This window comes from Macadamia integrifolia, chromosome 5 (genome assembly GCF_013358625.1).
Source record: "Macadamia integrifolia cultivar HAES 741 chromosome 5, SCU_Mint_v3, whole genome shotgun sequence".
In the NCBI taxonomy this organism is placed as follows: Eukaryota; Viridiplantae; Streptophyta; class Magnoliopsida; order Proteales; family Proteaceae; genus Macadamia; species Macadamia integrifolia.
Window position 1 is genome coordinate 44,298,530 of NC_056561.1, and position 18,962 is coordinate 44,317,491.

General features: G+C 37.6%; 2 protein-coding genes across 2 annotated transcripts; one reads left to right on the forward strand and one right to left on the reverse strand.

Moving 5' to 3' along the window:
- The first annotated feature begins 1,993 nt into the window (after positions 1–1,993).
- On the forward strand, positions 1,994–7,937 carry LOC122079394. The gene is made up of 2 exons (XM_042645818.1): positions 1,994–3,033; positions 6,756–7,937. The coding sequence occupies exons 1-2, from the start codon at positions 2,503–2,505 to the stop codon at positions 7,473–7,475; spliced, it is 1,251 nt and encodes a 416-aa protein (XP_042501752.1). The 5' UTR covers positions 1,994–2,502; the 3' UTR covers positions 7,476–7,937.
- Positions 7,938–8,161: 224 nt separating this feature from the next.
- On the reverse strand, positions 8,162–9,387 carry LOC122079395 (acyl carrier protein 1, chloroplastic-like). The gene is made up of 4 exons (XM_042645819.1): positions 9,204–9,387; positions 8,805–8,903; positions 8,590–8,712; positions 8,162–8,487 (listed from the first exon to the last, which is right to left on the reverse strand). The coding sequence occupies exons 1-4, from the start codon at positions 9,270–9,272 to the stop codon at positions 8,362–8,364; spliced, it is 417 nt and encodes a 138-aa protein (XP_042501753.1). The 5' UTR covers positions 9,273–9,387; the 3' UTR covers positions 8,162–8,361.
- Positions 9,388–18,962: the final 9,575 nt, after the last annotated feature.

Sequence of the window (18,962 nt, forward strand, 5' to 3'; positions counted from 1 at the left end):
TTCTTTCGGTAAAATAAATTTACTTTCACTGTTTATTTTTAACAAAAAAATATATATTATAAAAATTACAAAAGTAATAATATGGAAAAAGCCTGGACATGCCGTGCAACCTAGACTTGTGCCATTGTATCTCCCCCACTTCATGGGAAAGACATCCATATTTGTCTGTCCTGGTCTGATCTCCTGGCTCTAAGAAAACCAAAGACATGTCCCGCCTCCGTCCAAAATATAGTTATATAGAGAGATATTTTCATCTAAAATATTGAATTGAGTTCCCTTAAGGCCAAGGTGAATGGAAATCCTATCACCAAGCAAGCTCTAGATGCACAAGGAGGGTATTAAGGGTATTTTGGGAAGATTCCAAATCCCTATAGGTGTTTGTGAACCTCACAGTGTGGTGAAAGGAAACTTCTCCTTAAACGATTTTTGAACTTAAAATTAGAAAGTGTTTGCTGTGGAGGAGTGCGGTTCCTACACATGTATAAGGGTCAATAAGAGTGCATGGGGAAGCTACCAGAGAGATGTTATTTTTCATTTAAAAGGGGTGGTCATTTCGCCCTAAGTATATGGATGCATGTGCCACACTTCCACATCAACCTTTTTCCCTTTGGAATTTTACAATGAAACAATTGGACCCTAGTGATTTTGTAAGGGGAGTGAGTAGTTTTCCTTCTCCTGTGTAATAGATAAATCTCTTATCCACTAGTGGGGTATGAAATTATGAAATTGATATATGAGAAAAATATATAATCTTGCATACATGAGAAAAATATGATATACCAAAAGAAAGCGAACACTTGATTGTGGCATACATGCCCCTACCGGAGCCTCCCTCTCTCTTCATTTAATGACATGAGCTTTTGGTAAGAATATAAAACGACTGAAATCCTCTTCCCCGGTCTACGATGCCAATATAGTGGGAAGTGCATTGATCCCTTTTAGTGTTGTCAATTGAAACTGAGCATTAAAACCGAACCAAGCCGAAACAATTTACTTTAGTCTAGGTTTTGAAAAGTAAACTTTTATTTAGTTTGGTTTGATTCCAGAATGAAAACAGTTAGTTTGAACTGAATTGAACCAAACAAAGTATGACCCGTATAAACTGAATCAAATCGAGCCTAAACTATACTAGACTACCCTACAATTATATGCCTAAACTATACTGTTTCTTTATTTGTTGAGTTGTACAAAAAGGGTTGAGTTATACTAGATTTAACATTTTAAAATTATATCTTGGTGAGATTATAATTTCATTCACAACTTTATTTGTTTCGATAAGCTATTTTCATTGAAATTGAATTATGAAAATCACGTATGAATTGAATGAAAGCGAATAGCAGTCATGGCAACCAAACACCTAAAATTACTTCCCATCCCCACCACCCCCCCCCCCCCCAAAAAAAAAAAGAAGAAGAAGAAGAAGAAGAAGAAGAAGAAAAGTCCCCTTGCAACCAAACAAAATATAAATATGTAAGTAATAAAAGAGATTCTACAAAATTGGAACAATTCTGATGACTCGTAGATTATTTGATGGCAAAAAGTTGGAGCAATTCGGATGACTCGAATATTATTTGATGGCAAAAAAATAGAGCAATTTCGATGATTCAAAGATTGTTTGATGAAATGTTTGACAAATATACGATTAATTGGAAAACCATGAGATGTGGGTTAGTTGTTCAATGTCATGTGTAGGGGTTTTGAAGCTCTCCTTGAATTATGTCACTAAATTTCATTAAGGATCCTTTTAGTTGCAAGAGAAATTAAAGAAAAAGGAAATGAATTTTATTTTACTTAAAAAAATATTTATAATCATTACTCCATACACTATATTATTAACTTCAATTTATTCTACATTTTATTATTAAATTCCACTTTATTTTTTAATACAAAAACCTTTACTATAATATATATATATATATATATATATATATATAAAAGATATCATTACCCTTACAAACAGACGGAGTCTGATGTAGTCATGTAGGTAAACAAACTTTACATTATTTTTTTAAGCTTGGGGAGTTCTTATTTCGAGGTCAAACGTAATACTCAAAAAACTGTAATGGTCCCCCACGATCCCCAACCCCCAGCTGAGAAAAATCAGAAACCCATCCACATCGAATGAAAGTAGTGAGATTCGGATTCCAGCCAGATCTGCTTCTTGAAACCCTAGATCTGATTACCATCTCCAGCAAGAAGACTGAAAATCCATTACCGTTAATTTCTACTTCAGCTTTGTCATTTTTTTTGGAAATCCTCCTCCATAGTGTGGTCGAAGGATTTCTTATCAACACTAAAACTTCTAGGTTTGAAAATGAAGAATTTTTTCGTTGTTCATGAAATTCAGATCAGATGTATTTGTAAGGAAATGTAGAATATCTGGTCAATCCAATTTTACGAGAAAATGAATTACACATCTGAACTCATCCCATTCTTAGAAATTGAAGAATCATATTTTTTTTGAAGGGCTCGTCTGATTCTTTTGTACTATAATTCAGTTTGATGGGTTCTTCACAGTCCATTCAGGAAGGGGAAGAAGAAGAGGAAGAAGAAGAAGGTGATAATGGCGAAACGAAGCGAAGAGAAGTGGGGAATCCATGGATGAAGAAGGTACTAGAGCAAGAGCCGGAGATGCTGCCTTGCCACGCATCAGCGTCTCCGCTGTCCCCTCAGTTGTCCACTGTCGGTACGCCGCATCTTGGGCCGTCGATCAAGGTATGGGATCCCTGCAATGTTCTTGCTCCACCACCGCCGCTGCCACCTCGGCCAGCGTTCTCTAGGAGCTTCTCCTCGGACACCCTTGACGATGATCGGACTATTATGGAGGTTTTCCTGATCAGTCATGGTGAGTGCGGTGCGAATCTGAGGCCTGATTTGATTGCTGGCCGATGGCCTGAGGCATCTCTGACACCCAACGGGAAACGGCAGGCAAGAGCACTGGCGGTCTTCCTGAAATCTCATGGGCTTCGGTTCAATGCTGTATATTCTTCGCCTCTGGATCGGGCCAGGACTACCGCAGTTTCTGTTTGTCAGGTACTCCAATTTCTTCCGTATCTCCATACTGTAGTTGATTCTGGCCCGTGGCCTTTCTTTTGCCTTTTGCCAACTAATAGTGAATTAATTAATTTGAAATGTGAGCTCATGATATAGTCTCTTGCTTGCTTGAATTGCACCATGGAATATGTCCTAAAATTGCTGCAGTTTTTTAATCAGTAGGCATTCAAATTGCTAGCTTTGCTTTGCCACTTGATTTTTGGAGGATTTGTAGCTGACAAGTGGTACTTGATTTTTAGGTGATTGGAATTTTATTTTTATAGTTTTTTTCTCAGCTTTGACAGCCTACTAGGAACTTATAAAAATATACCATTTATCACCAATGATTTTCCATGTGATCCCTTATTTCTGGTATGGATCGCTTCCACTTGCAATACCCTGACCATGCCCCAAGGATGACATATGCATATAAATCCATAGGTTTCATAAGTTTCCAAGAAAAACAAGGTGAATCAAGATTTAGAGAAGGCAGAAGCAATTTCATTCCAGTGGTTAACCAAATAGTTAAGGGTCTGAAAGTAATTATCCTGTAACATAAATCCATGTACTAGGAACTATGGAGAATTTGGAGTTGGGTTTTGACAAGAAACAAGTTTACTGCTTAATATGGTTGTTTTGAGTTTACCTTGAGAAAAAGGGCTTTAAGTTGGAATATAGTTGAGAATAATAATTATAATCTAAATTTCAAAACTAAGTAGAGCTGGAAGATGAAACTTAATCAAAAAATTTTCAACTCAAGGACAATGGTGACCTGATAGAGAATTAAAGAAGTCAAAATTTAAGGGTAACTGCACAGTAAACTATCAGGCACTACTCTTAGGAAGCAAAATATTTTCTTCTTTTGGCAGGAAGGAAGCAAAAGACTTGAGATCTAGAGTGTATTCATGAACTGTCTCAGTAACATGTACAAAGAATTTCACTAAATATAGCTAGTGACGAGAAGGCTTATTACTGGTTGCTGAATTATTACAACTGATAATGTTTGCTGACAAGTACTTGATGCTGCTTATGTCGAATATGAAGTCTTTATACATTGCGAGTGGAATATGCTTGATGGTTGCTAGTATAATAATTCTCTCTAACATACTATCTGTATCTTAGAATGCAGTTGATGCTGTTTTCTAGTTTGGAATAAACTTCAAAGCTTGGGGAGAAATAAAGGAACAAAGATAAACCATAAATGGTGCTTTGCAGAGAAAATGTGTATACCTCTTATTTTACTAGAGAGATCCCTAATTCTTATTGATCTCGAAATCATATAAAGAAGCTAAGGTGGTGGTGATGGTGTTCAACCATCCTTCCTATATTTGGAAGTGGAGAAAACATCTGTACTTCAGTGAAAGGTTACAAATGTTTGAGGGGTTCCTGTCTGGCTGTCTCTCTCCCTCCCTCCTCCCCCTCCTCTTTCTCACTTGCTCTCTGAGTCTTTTGTACTGCATTTTGTTCATCTCAGCATCTACATCTTAGTTATTACACTCATATTGTATCTCTTCATCATTGCTGATCCTTTATGTGAGCTTACCATAGGAAATGAACTCATCTTTCACCCAATCGTTCTAGCATCAATTCTAAAATCCTTTGTGATGCCAAAATTATCCCCACCCCCACCCCCACCCCCACCCCCACCCCCCAAAAAAAAAGAAGCCAAAACATCTACTTGAAACGCCCACCTTCTTCAAGATCTACCAGTCAATAAAAAACTGTGAAGATCTTTATTTTTCTCGTTAAAATTTCTTGTCAATTGCTTTAGTAATAAAGTTGTTATAGTTAATGATCTCCTTGGGAAGGCAGACCTAGGTCAACAAAGGTTGCTCCATTGTGACCTAGTGGTCATGGGTTCGAGTTGCGGAAACAATCTCTCTGAAGCGGGGTTAAGGCTGTGTACATTATGACCCTCCCCAGACCCCGCATTGGCAAGAGACTCATGCACTGGTTATGCCCTCTTTTTCTTCTTCTTCTTTTTTTTTTTTTTTTTTTTTTTTAATAAGTTATTGATCTCCTTGGCATAAATCCGAATTGATTTTCTAATGCTATAATTTGTGCTCAGTCACTCCCTTAGAAAATAATGCAGTTCATAAACTTCATATTTCAACAGATAGTGCAACTATGAATGCCTCCCTTTATCACAATGCTTTTTCCTCCAATCACTCTTTATTTCTGAAGATCCATTGGTCTTGCCAAACAACTATGTTAACCAGGATAAACCACCATCTGTCATGCACTTCTAAACATTTCTTTCATATACGATTTTGATTTTCTCTTATATCTTTAGAGCTTTATATGATTTTGTTTGATGGAAACACCTTTGCATCACTGTTTCTTTAACACTATTGCCTCCTAATCCAATTCCTTCTCTTCCATGTATTAATACAATCATTTCGGACTTCAAAATATTATGTGGTTAGGCTTTTTATCTCCCCCAGATAATCTTGTATTGTTGTTAAGTTTACCTCCTTTTGAAGGGGGGAAAATCCAACTGCACCCTCTCTGATCATACTTTCTAGGGTGATCAAGATCTCTTCTTTCTTTTTGAAATTGTCCTTGTATTGGTTGAAAAAAAAAATTGAGGGAGATATGAAATGTCATGAAGCAGCACCAAACCCAAGAATAATTGTAGAAAAAATGAAATGATGTAAGAGTCAACATATTAAAATTTTCATTTTATACCACCCAAACCAAACTGTCAAACCTTGTTTTCTGATCATAATTTTTCAGAAATTTTTTTCAGAAATACCTTCAGTTTGGATGATTATTTACGTAGCGTTTAATGCAATACTGAATACTTACAATTCAATTGCAGTAGCCTACATTGAGATAATTCAAAAAGGAAGATAAATTGGTAAATGTGCTCACTTGACCATGTTGATCAAATGGCACCATCGCATGACAACCAAATCTTTTGCTTAAGGGGAAGATAAAAATACAGGATTCAATTGGAAGGACAAAGCTCCAGTACCAAAGAGTTCCATAGCAGGAAGTATGATAAATCGTAGTCAATGCAAGTATGCAACTTACTCAATTCACCTATTATCCAATGCAACCTACTCAATTCACCTAAATCAGGTAGCTGCTTTGCGTCAGCACCTATGCATACCTAGGCAGAGATAGGTTTCTTTGTTTGAATTTGCCTGTGCTAGACACCACCAATCCTCACCATGATCCAATGTTCTGAGCCATCTAGCATTGCCATGATGTCAAATCATTACTAATTCTCCAGGGCTTCAGATGTAGGAAATCACTTCTGTTGTTTCACTGGTTTGGGCCATGCTTTTATTGCTGCTGCCCGAGTGTTCTGTTTAGTTTCTGTGCAGTAGGGGAGAGGGTGGAGATGGGTAGTTATACTAAAAAAGGAATGAGTGAAGGTGGAATTGCCTTTTTGAGTGTCCTCTTTTCTTCTCAAATTAAATTTATAAACAAAACGGTTGTTAGTGTGACCATGAAGGTTAATTTTGACTTTTGCATAGTTGTTGGCAGTAGCCCTGTTCCAAATAAAACATTTTTTTTTTTTGGTGTGTGTGTGTGTGTGTGTGTGTGTATGGGGGTGGGGGGCAGGGGTGGAAGAGGGGAGCAGGGGGCAGAGAAAATATTACTACTTGTGTAAAATTCCATTATTCTAGTTAGTATGATCATGGAGAAAATATCACTTCTCATATAAAATTCCATCATTCTATTTACTTCTCAGAGAAAATATTACTCTACAGGAACTGGATTTTGCGGAAGAACAAATACAATCCTCAGATGCGCTTATTGATATGAGTCAGGGCCAGTGGGAGGGGTACGTCCGATCTGAAGTATACACCCCCGAAATGCTCAGTCTTATAGATAGATTACAGCCTGATTTCTCTGCACCATCTGGAGAATCACTTAGGGAGGTGGAGTTCAGGATGATCCAGTTCCTTAATAGCATGGTCTTAAGACTGCATGAAAGGCTGAGGACGGGAGATTTCTTGTCACTCCATCAGAATGAAAGTAAGGGGTTTTCCGTTCACAACTCATTGGGCCAGGTCAACTCAGTTCAAGACTGGGATGGGCCAGTGCTGCCACCACCTCACTGGGACTTACTTCACAGACACAAGCAAGGCCTTACTAGAAAGAAGTCCGGTAAGAGCAGGCTACAGTTTGTGACCAAAACCGAAGATCATGAGGCTGAGGATGAGGTCTCTCCCCACGAAGCCACCAATCAAGACCAGCTTCATGAAATATCAGTCAGAAGCTCCTCCTCTTCGTCCTCCTATTGTATTGGTGTTTTCACTCATGCTGTGCCAATAAAGTGTCTCATTACAAGCCTTCTTGGATGTAGCCCAGCAATGTCTGAGAGGATCTGTATAGATGATTCTTCAGTGACGGTATTACAACATTCAATAAAGACAGGTTGGCAGATAAAGAGACTAAATGATACCGCACATCTCAGGCTTCTGTAAGCTGGAACAATGGGAAAGCTTGAACGGTTATTGCAGATGGATGCATAATGTTGGGGGGAGGCCATCAGCTTTCCAGGTGATGGATAAGATCATGGTTGAGTGGTTGAATTTTCCAGGTCAGGTGTCACTGAATCTCCAGATTTACCTTTTGGCCGACTGGTCTTATGCTCAAATTTGAGTATTTAATCACTGAAGAAGATTTATTTATTGATTAATTGGTCAATGGTGGACATGAATGGATGATATCAGCATGCCCAGATTCTTCTGCTCTATGTATTTTTACCGAATCCAAAGCAGCTGCAGGTGTCGGAGCTTTTCCTTTTGGAGTGATTCTTTTGATTTGTACCACTATAGAATTGTTTTAGAGTGGAGATTCTGATCTGTTATTCAATTTGAACAAAATAAATTGTTAGGGAAATCAATAACCAGGACCTGAGAGTCTGCTTATTATTCTTTTTGTCAGTACTGTTCTTTCTATTCCTGTTTATTCTGCATGAATGGACACTAGGGTTTCTATTGTACCAAAGTTTAGAATTCCCCACAAGTAATTTTCGGATCTTATTTCCTCCACCCTGCCTCAAGTTTCTTGGAGTAAAATTAGGAACTTGGAAGCATTCTTTTAGTTATTTCCAATTTTTCCTTATAGAAAATAGTTTGGGCATGACTGACTTAGAGGCAACAAGAAATTCACAGAAGCTTTGTTCAAGGCATACAATCCTTGGCAATCATACTCACTTCACGGAAGGTTTGCACACACTGTTCTTCATAAATATGAATGCTGACCTGATAAACCAGGCAGTAACAAATGAAGGAAACTGCAATTATGCACCACACAATCTTGTTCCTCTAATAATAAAAAAACTTTTCTCTCTCTCTCTCTCTAAGCTTATGCCTTCTTCTGGACCAATTTCTCAATCAAGTCAGCTGCTTCTTGGATAGTTGTGATGTTCTGAGAATTCTCCTCTTCCACACTTATCCCAAACTCGTCCTCCAGACCCATCACTATCTCCACCTGCAAATGACATGAACATTACACGAAGATTGACAGAATTACCTCATTGTGAAGACCCCATTACGAAAAGAAACGGATGATTTTAACAGATAATGGGGATACCGTATCCAGAGAATCAGCACCTAGTGCCGAGAACTTGGAATCAGGGGTGACCTCAGATCCTTGAGGCAATGCCAATTGTTTCTTCACAATATCACATACCTTTTGTATTGTCTCAGGTTTAGCCTGCAAAAAAAGCATTCCAACGAATCATTCTTCTTCCACACAAAATAACAGAGTAAGAAGACGGATAGATAGAAGGGTAGAGATGAAGGTACCGAGCAGCAGACACTGAAGCGCGAGGACCTTAAGGAAGGGAAGCCATTCCTGCTCCAAACCACAGAAAGAACCTTTACACTGGAGTTCCTCAGAGTCACCTGCAATATTATATAGTTCTCAACTATTTCTTGTTCTAATTCTCAAGTTCCTAATTAGATTCTAATTAGGAAATTGAATAATACTAACAAAACGAGCAAGAAAAGGAAGCAAAATTGCCACATTCTCTCCCACCATTTTTTTCTTCCGAGCTCAAATACACAATTACAGAAACAAGTAAATCATTTTTTAAACTCGAACATGAACCAGAAGATTTCAAAAACCAAAATCAACTGAAAATTCCACAAGAAATGAAAGTGAAACCTCCACAGATAAAGAACAGAATAGCCGTGATAACTCACCCGGTCACTACTAATCGACTGCTTCAGCGAATTAACGAACCTAATGGAGGCAGTAGAGACAGTCGCCATTGAAAGGGTGATAATGCCAACGGCATACAGCGGTGATGGGTAGAAAGGTGATAAGAGGAGGGGAAGGAAGAGTAACGACCCTATTTATAGGGAAATCTTGAGCCAACGGATGAAACTTCAGAGATATCCATACATATTTGAAGAGGTTTTCAGAATCTTTGGGAGGGGACCAACGGACCATGTACCCTGCTTTCGGAAGGGAGTCAATTGGTTTGGTTCAAATTGATATCGAACCAAACCAAACCGATTCACTTCCTTTTTGAGTATATGATTCAATTTAAATGGAAGTAACATAATGAAATTAATAAAGTTGGGAAGGAAATTACAACCTTATAAAGATATAATTCACAGCGTCAAATTTGTATCTTTCAACCTTGTTTATACAAAACTCAACAAAGAAACCCATAGTCGGTAATTTCATACAATTTAACAAAGACACATGATTATAAGATTTTGCATGATCTAGGTTCAGTTCAATTTTTATGAGATACATTTTAGTCAGTTCAATTAGATTCAAATAGAAGGTTTTCAGTTTACAATCGAAATCGAATCAAACCTAGTAAAATATTTTCAAAACCAAAACTGAAAATAGCCAGTTTTTGTTTTTATTACTATTCTAAATTGACACCCTTAGCCTTCGTTGGTCTGGCCATGATGATCTATCATATAATTTTCTTCCGCGGACTAACCAACCATTAGATTTTTTTTTCCCCCTAATATGTATATTATGTTTTGTTTATTTTTATGGCCAATCATATGGTTTATTGAATATCAATTTATTTATATTTGTATACTTGTTGCATTTTTTTTCCTTTTTATCTTGAACACACATATAATGTATTTAATAGTAATAATATTAAAAATGAATGTTTTGATATGTCTCAAGTCATGATTAATTCCTACAATTCCGAGTTTGCATTGTAGGAGACTCAACAATTTTTTTTTTCTTTGGTGCAAGACTCAACAATTGAGGATTGCCTTAATTTACACTAGGTAATATAAAGATACATGAGCATAATTGGAATTGCTTCTTTCCATATTTGAGCTTCAATTCTTACCCCACCCCCCCCAAAAAAAAAAAAAAATGTGAAATTTCATTTAAACTAGAAAAAAATAGTTGTAGAGTTTTATTTTGTTAAGATGCATGAATTAATTGCTTGTATGTGAGCCTAATTTGTTAAATGGACTAAATCATCATTAACAAATAATTTAACTCATGATTTTATAAAAAGAATTGCCATGATATCAATGTATATATTCTTGTATATGTTCTTTCACATTCTGCCATGGACCTCACATTCCCTCTTCTTGTTAAAGGCCCCTACTAGGCGATTTGATTTCTAACCTCTTCATTGGTGGAAAAATTGCACCCTAACATCGTTACAAGTGAATTTATTGACATTTCATCCATGCCACATGGCCAAAGGGGATGGGGATCTAAGGGATTGAGGATGTTACAATCTTTTCACTGAACAATTCAACCCCAAACAATTGGGGGTAACGCCTCTTTTCCTCTAAGAAAAGGTTGCCCAACTTATGTCACTATTTGCCTCACCTATAGAAATGTCCTCCATTGCTCTTGCATTCCAGCCTTCTATTGGTTGGGCTACTAGCTCCAAGAAAGCTAGCAGTATGTCTATCATGGTTTCAAGTATCGGTCTCTTATCGCTTTGTTGAATTGGTATTGATTGAGATTGATCCCTGATCGATTTGAATTGGTGTTCTGTATCATTTTAAGGGTAAAATGGTAAAAAAAATACGTTTTAAAAAAAATAAGGATAAAATAGATCGATACCCACAGATGTGATTTGACCTGGATCGGTATCAGATCAGTGCCGATACCATCCCCTCCCCTCGATCCTTGATGTCTGACCCTTTTTCTTTCTTCTTCTTCTTCCCCTTTTTTTTTTTTTTTAAATAAAAATTAAAAAACAATATTATAATCTTTAGCACGTAGCTAGAGACATTATCACGGTTTTCTGGGATCGAAATCCTCTACGACCCTTAACTTTGGCGGAGGCTGTCAGAGGCTTGGTTCGATGGCAACACGTGGCTTCGTCCACATGTACGGTGGATTGAATAGAAGCCGGTCTGCTATGCGGTTTCCTTAACAACCCGATTTAAGGAAGCCGACCAAAACCAACTCTGACGCCGACTCTACGCCTGTGCCGCCGCTGCTTCCACTGCCACAACCTCTGCTCCGGTCTGAACTGGTCTCAATTCTTTCTCTTCCTTCGCTGTTATTTCGCACCTTCGCAGTTCCGGCATTTCTGTCCAACCAGGCCTCTCCGACGCCGAGTTTGCCTGAGCAGAGGCTGAGTTCCGTTTTGTCTTCCCACCTGATCTCCGTGCTGTTCTCTCTTCTGAGCTCCCGATTGGACCCAGATTCCCCAACTGGCGTGCCAGTGCTAGATCACGGCTCCACGTCTGCGCCTCTCTCGACCTTCCAATCGCAGCGATTTCGTTTCGGATTGCATGGAACGCTCTCTGGCCCAAGTCGTCTTGGGGTCCACGGCCCTGTGACCCATAGAAGGCTCTTCGTGTTGCCAGAAATTATTAGAAAATTTTCTTCTTTTCTGTCCTTAACCGCTCACCCTAAGCATTTAGTAATACGGTTCTCTCTTCTTCAAATTTCTCTCAACCCTTCCGTCTCTATATTCTTGAAAGATAAGAAATGGCTGGATTGACATCGAAATCAAATAATCCAAAAGCAGGAAGAGGGTTAGTAGAAATGAATGCGATGAAGCGTGTGCAAAGGATGGAAGCGCTTTCACTAGATGCTATTGTACACTCTCTTTCTAGTCATTTTCGGCTTCAGATATGATCCAATTGGATTTGTTCCTTAATAATCATTAGTGGGTTCCCATCTGTTTGTGGGTTTTCGCAAAAATTATTAGCCCATCAGCATTTCTTGTTTCTGGAGATTTAATCTCTTGTGGGTTCCCATTTGTTACTGGGTTTTCATGGTTATGTTTTGCTCCTTGTGATTCATGGCTTCTTGAGGTTTCTCTGTTATACTCTAAGCTTCTAGCCATCTTCTTCGTCGACGATGTTGTGGATTAGATCTATCAGATTTCTTCGAACGGGAATCCCCGTTCAGATGCGATGATGATCTCTGCGTCTTCAAGAGGCAGCGATCCGTAAGCGAGAAGACATCAGTTTCATCATCATCGTCTTTATCTTCCTCTAATTACTCCCGCAGAAGCCTAGATTCCGGTGGTACCACAAAGGGCAGAACACCCAGATGGGTTGAGTTCTGAAGCGACGCGGCCGTCGATAGAAGACGAAGAAATTCATCCTCTTCATCGTCTTCCTCATCGCCGGATCGGTAATTTGAGATTCCTTGGCCGATATTTCGAAATGGGTGGAAGAGTATTGGAGTTGGTTTTGAGTCGGCGTAAGAGTTGGTTTTGGTCGACTTCCTCAAACCAGGTCATTAAGAAAACCGCATAGCAGACCGGCTTCTATTCAATCCACCGAAGCCATGTGTCACCATCAAACCTGGCCTCCGTCAGCCTCCGCCAAAGTTAGAGGTCGTAGAGGATTTCGATCCAGTTTTCTGTTCATAGTATCATAGGGCTGTGTTTTAACAAAATAACTAATTTATTGTTAGGGCCCGTTTGGTATCGTTTCTGTTCCAGAAACTTTGTTTCGTGTTAGAAACGGTAATTTCAGTTTCTGTGTCAAAACGCCGTTTTTAAACGATTTATGCCTGTTTGGTGAATCTGTTTCTATAACAGTTTCAGAACCAAGAAACGACATTTCTGCCGTTTGGTAATGCTTGTTTCATAAACGGTTTTTTTTTTCTTTTCTTTTAAGTCAATAATTACAAAAATAACAATGGAGATACTATAAGCATATAAATTTTTTTGTGACAATAAAATATTACACACCAACGAAAAAAAACATGGTTTCCAAAGGATGAATAAAATACAGTATTAACAATGCCTTGTGCAAGTTAACTATTACATAATTCCCCAAATTTTCATTTTTTTTTCAAGTCTAAAGACTTGAATGCATGGAGGATGTCTTTCATCTTATTTGTTTGGTCCTCTAATCCTTTAAGTGTCCCTTCCAGATATCCTTTCATGTACTCGTTTGAAACGAAAAGTGGTCTGGATGATGTTGATGTTGAGCTTGAGCTTTCTGAACATAATGTATGTTGTATGGTAGAGATATGTGTTTCATCTTTCAACCATACAAACATACCACATCCACGGTTATCAACCTAGATCAAATAATAGATGTGATTAGGGTCGTTGAAATTTAACATCGAATTAAATTTAAATCATAAATTATCTATAGGTATAGGTCAATCGTAGAAATAAATTACCCCAGTTGAACTTGGGCAACATAGAAAATACTGTCCCTTGTTTAGACATTTCATCGCAGTTCGTACTTTGCATTGACCTTTACCACATCTACATAGATGTAGTTGATCCACCCACATGAAAAAATTACATGAATCTTCACACTTGAAAAATTATCTTCCAATATTTTTACCTGACTTGGTTGTATATTTACCACAACTCTTCCCACAAATTTCACAAATCAAGACTTCGTTTTGTGGTGGTCTGAGTTGGAGTATGAGTATCCTCATGAAAGGGGTCAGTCATGCTTATATGCACCGGGGTACTGGGGGAGTGAGAGACTTGCTCAATATCAACTGTATTAACAGCTTCGATGCCATCCAAATCTTGAGCACTATCAACCCCTAAGTTACCTCTAGCATATGCATCCCCAAATACCATGCTCAAATCTGACCAATTGTTTAGTCCATACTTCTTGTATTTCAACCAACCTGGATTTGCCTGCATAAGCAGTAATTGTATCACTTAGATGTACTACTCATTGTAATCTAATTTTTAAATAATTGAACTAGCTACTGAAATCTATTGTACTTGTATTGCCCTATCCCATACGGACTCATCATCGACTGTGACTGTTTTTGTCATTGATTTACCACCCAAATCCAGTTGTGTCAAGCAGTCTCTTGAATTGTTGATATTCTTGTTTCAACTTGTTCATCTTATTGCGTAACTGTTCTCTCCCAACTGGACGATTTAAAGCCTGTTGAAATTGCTTTGTAATGTTCTCCCATCCAGTTTTGTTAAATGAATTACCGGATTTGTGACCATTTTTTACAGCTTCTTTCATTGCTTCAATGAAAATAGTGGTCTCAAATTCTGACCACTTAACGGCAGAGATACTACTTCCAAACATAATAGCTAGACATTATAAGTTAGTGTAAAAGTTAGCATACTGGGAACCAAGCAGAGTTTAAAGCCACAGATTATTCACATGAAAAGCATCGTGGACAGTTTTAATGAATACGCAAAAGACATTTGAGGTTAGCAAAATTAATGGTAAAACATAACAACCGAACACAAAATGAAATAAGATTAGGGAATACATAGCAATTAACCTTGAAAATTGGGGAAATGTTTGAAGAGCCATGCTGACACTCTAAAAATTGAATATACTACCACCAAAAAATATTGTAATGTAAGTAAATTTTAAGAGATGGAAATTGTCATTGGTCCTTGATACACAATTTATGAAAAACCCCAAAAAAGGAAAATGCAAAAAAGAATATTATGGTAATGCTGTGTTTTCATCTGCTGCACCAGAGTACTAACCTTTGCTGGACAAAACTAAACCATCTCAACTGATTTTCCTTACCACATTCCCAAAGCAGAGACTCAGTTGTACAATCAAATGCATTCAATAAGGGCAATATTTAATTTTTTTTATTCTGAATGTAACAACTTAACAACCTTATCCAGCCTACACTCATACATTTCCAATGACTCAAAATTGAACTACAATAATTCTGGAGTAATCCCAGAAAGTCAGTTTACTCGCTCTTAGCTGCTGCTAGTGTGAGGGGTTATATAAGAACCAATTCTAACAGTTACACCACACTGCAACTCGCCATTGGAATAGGAAAGGATAGGAAGGGTATTTTTACTCATTCATTGCTGCTAGTGTGAAGGGTTAAATAAGAACCAATTCAAACAATTACGCCACACTACAACTTCCCATTGGAACAAGAAAGGATGGGTAGAAATTGTTTGTGCATAGCACCATCATTCACTAGAGTATCCTTGGTGTCAATCTCCACTTAAGATATCAAAATGTGGTGCCTGAAACTGTCTCCAGATTTCTCTACCAACAAGAAATATAGTCCCTACTTCCATAAATCAGGCACCATTACTTAGAATCACCACAGCCCCCATACCAAGATGCACAATTGACCATATTATTAAATTTAACAAGCCTGAGTTGTTGTTGTTGAATTAAATTTAACAAGTCACACGAGAAAGGGATAAAATGGTCACCAATAAGTCTCATCTTTTGNCGCCACACTACAACTTCCCATTGGAACAAGAAAGGATGGGTAGAAATTGTTTGTGCATAGCACCATCATTCACTAGAGTATCCTTGGTGTCAATCTCCACTTAATATAACAAGTTTGCGGTGATCATGGTGCCAATCCCTGCCTTCACTGGGGACAATCCAATATAAATAGCATATAAAAAAGGGCGAACCCAGTGGATAAGGCTCCAACCACTGCAGGGTCCGGGAATGGTCATAATGTACATAGCCTTACCACCGCTTCACTAAGAGGCTGTTTCCCAACTTGAACCCCTGACCACTAGTTCACAATGGAACCTTACTATTGTGCCGAGGTCTGCCCTCTAATATAAATAACAAATACAATCAAATATTAATCACACAAAAATCCTACCCTGTGACATATAATGACAATGGTACACCAATTCCTTACTCCAAACTCAAAGAAGGAGACCAGGGAAAATCTTCTCATCAGTCAGTATATCAAAATGTGGTGCCTGAAATTGTCTCCAGATTTCTCTACCAACAAGAAATATAGTCCCTACTTCCATAAATCAGGCACCAATACTCAGAATCACCACAGCCCCCATACCAAGATGCACAATTGACCATATTATTAAATTTAACAAGCCTGAGTTGTTGTTGTTGAATCAAATTTAACAAGTCACACGAGAAAGGGATAAAATGGTCACCAATAAGTCTCATCTTTTGCATATATCTCCTAAAAGGAAATTATTCAAAGGATCAAATAGCACTAAAATGAAAAGAAAAATATCAGATTACACATAAATAGGGCATCCCCTACTCAGATAAAAAGGAATATGGGGACATGTTTCTGGTATTTAAAAGGGAAATGGAGATAAACCAAATTAAATTTTAGAAACCATAAAATAAGCTTAAATATCCCTATCTAACCCTACATGTAACAGCATCAACAACCTTGACCACAACACAAGAAATGCAATAGGCTCACAACATATAGTGCAGTCAAGGGTGGAAAACCTTGAGGTTCAAGAAACATAAGGAGTCCACTAAGAAAAATAGTAAAGCAATGTTAGATTCTCCAGAGAGTTATAGGAGAGTGAAATTTTTTCTTCTTGACAAGTTTCCCTCACTTTTCATTGTTTAATAGTTTGAGAAAGTGTCTTGGGAGCAGTGCTTTTCCCAATCAATATAATCAGTTAGTCATTTTTGTGGGGAGGAGTGTGCACCAATTTTTTTCATTCATTTTCTGTTTGTGTTGGATTTTATGCAGCATGGGGAAGTATGTAGTGAAAGTGTAGCCTTGCAGGAGAATGTGGGGAAGTTAACTGATTTCAAATTAAGTGGAAGAAATGACATATTTTCCAAGGCTTATGTTAGGTTGTGCTAAGAAAGAAGAAGAAAATGAGTGGACCCAAGCTTTTTAAAGGTTATACACTATCTCATAAAAGATTGCATTTGGTGATTTGGTCGGATTCTTAAATCTCTTTTTTTCCCCCAGGAAGAATGAGAAAGTGGGTAGGAGAAGCATTATTACTAAGACTAAGCTTTCTCAAACAACCAAAAATACGAAAGAGGGAGAATTGGTCCAAAAAGTGAGTTTTTCACAAACTTTTCCACACACTCTACAGAACCAAGTAACAAACACAACATAATGCTCAATCTGATTGGATCACTGTACAACATTTTAAGAAGAATAGCCCCATAGTAAACTAGGAAATAGTAACATTTTGAAAAAGGTTGACAAGAATGGACCCATAGTATACAAGGCAACGTTGACATCTTGAGAAAAATTGACAAATAAACAAAGTACTTCGGATTCCATATTTTTTACAAGGATCTTCTGAATCTAGTCAAAACTTTAATTAATATACCTAGAGAGTTTATAAATTAGTTACACTTGGAAAGTTCACACGTCATTGTTGTTTTAAATTTTTTACTTACATTACAACATTTTATATCAACCAGTAAGCCACACAAAAATGAGAAAAGGAAGCATTCCAAATAATAGCAACGATAATGCAAACACTAACTGTATTACTCAAAAGACTAACGATTGTTTAATTAACCCAAACTTAGCCAATATAGTGACCAAAAATTTCAACCAAATTCCTTGAGACTTTTGGTATATGAAAAGAACTACCTATGTTTCAACTACAACAACAAAAACCAAGCCTTTTTTCCCAATTAAATGGGATCAGCTACATGGAACTGCGATAGGTACATCTGCTTCAACTCTTATCTAAAATATTTTATTTTACTTGTACAACATTTGACACCCAACCAGATGGAGCCAAAAGGAGAGAAAATTGCTTCCAACACAGCACAATAATGCAATGTAGATCATTTTCCGAATCCAAATTCCAAACAGATAGAACACTGAGCAGGAAGGAAAGCATCAGACATATATAAGGCCAACATGCTTGCATGCAAAGATATAGATATAGAATTTGAAATGAGACTGAACTGGAAAAATCCCATTAACCTATCATACCAACGAGATTCAAGCGAACTACAATGGATAACTTACAAACCCTTCAAACCCATCAAGAAGAACAAAAAATTACTCACAAAATGGAAACAATAATATAAGCAAAATGTTAAAAGGTTCAGACAACTGGAGCTAAGGAGAAGTGAGAGATTACTTGAAGGAGACTAGTTGAATAGCTGATATAGTTCCTTATCAGGCCCTGGGTTGTGATTCGGATCTCATTCTCGTTTATCATCGACTCTGGCCTCGATTTCTCGACTCTCTGATATCTATCCATGGCTTTGATTGGAGCACGGAGAGAGCGGGAAGGGGAGAGAAGGTGGAGTAGAAGAAGGGTTACGGTTTTTTTACAGGGCAGTTTAGGCGCTAAAAAGGACTAGGGGAATCCTAAAACAAGAGAGAGTATTCTGCTTAGAACTTTCGTTACCTTCGGAAGTGGCAGTCAAGGTTTATTTACAGATTAATTAATCAAATCTTCAATACACAACTTCCAGAGTAAACATAAAAACAAGAATGCACATTTCAATTGGTGAAGATTCTGTACAAGCTGAAATGAAAATTGGAAGAATTGAAATTTAACAAACTTACAACAACACTGTGATAGATGAAACTAGGTACCACAAGAGGTGTATGGATTCAGGAAGCAAAGGAGAAGAAGAAGAAATAGAAGAGAAGAAGACGAAATAGAAGAGAAGAAGAAGACGTTACCTCTTTGTATAGGGGGTCTAGAAAAACCCTAAAATTTGTCCCAATACCTGCTCTGTGATTACAATAGATGAACAAGAAGGAGAAGAGGTTAGAATACAAGAAGAAAGAGGTTAAAAGAGATGAAAAAGAAGAAGGAGAAGAAGAGCCGAAAT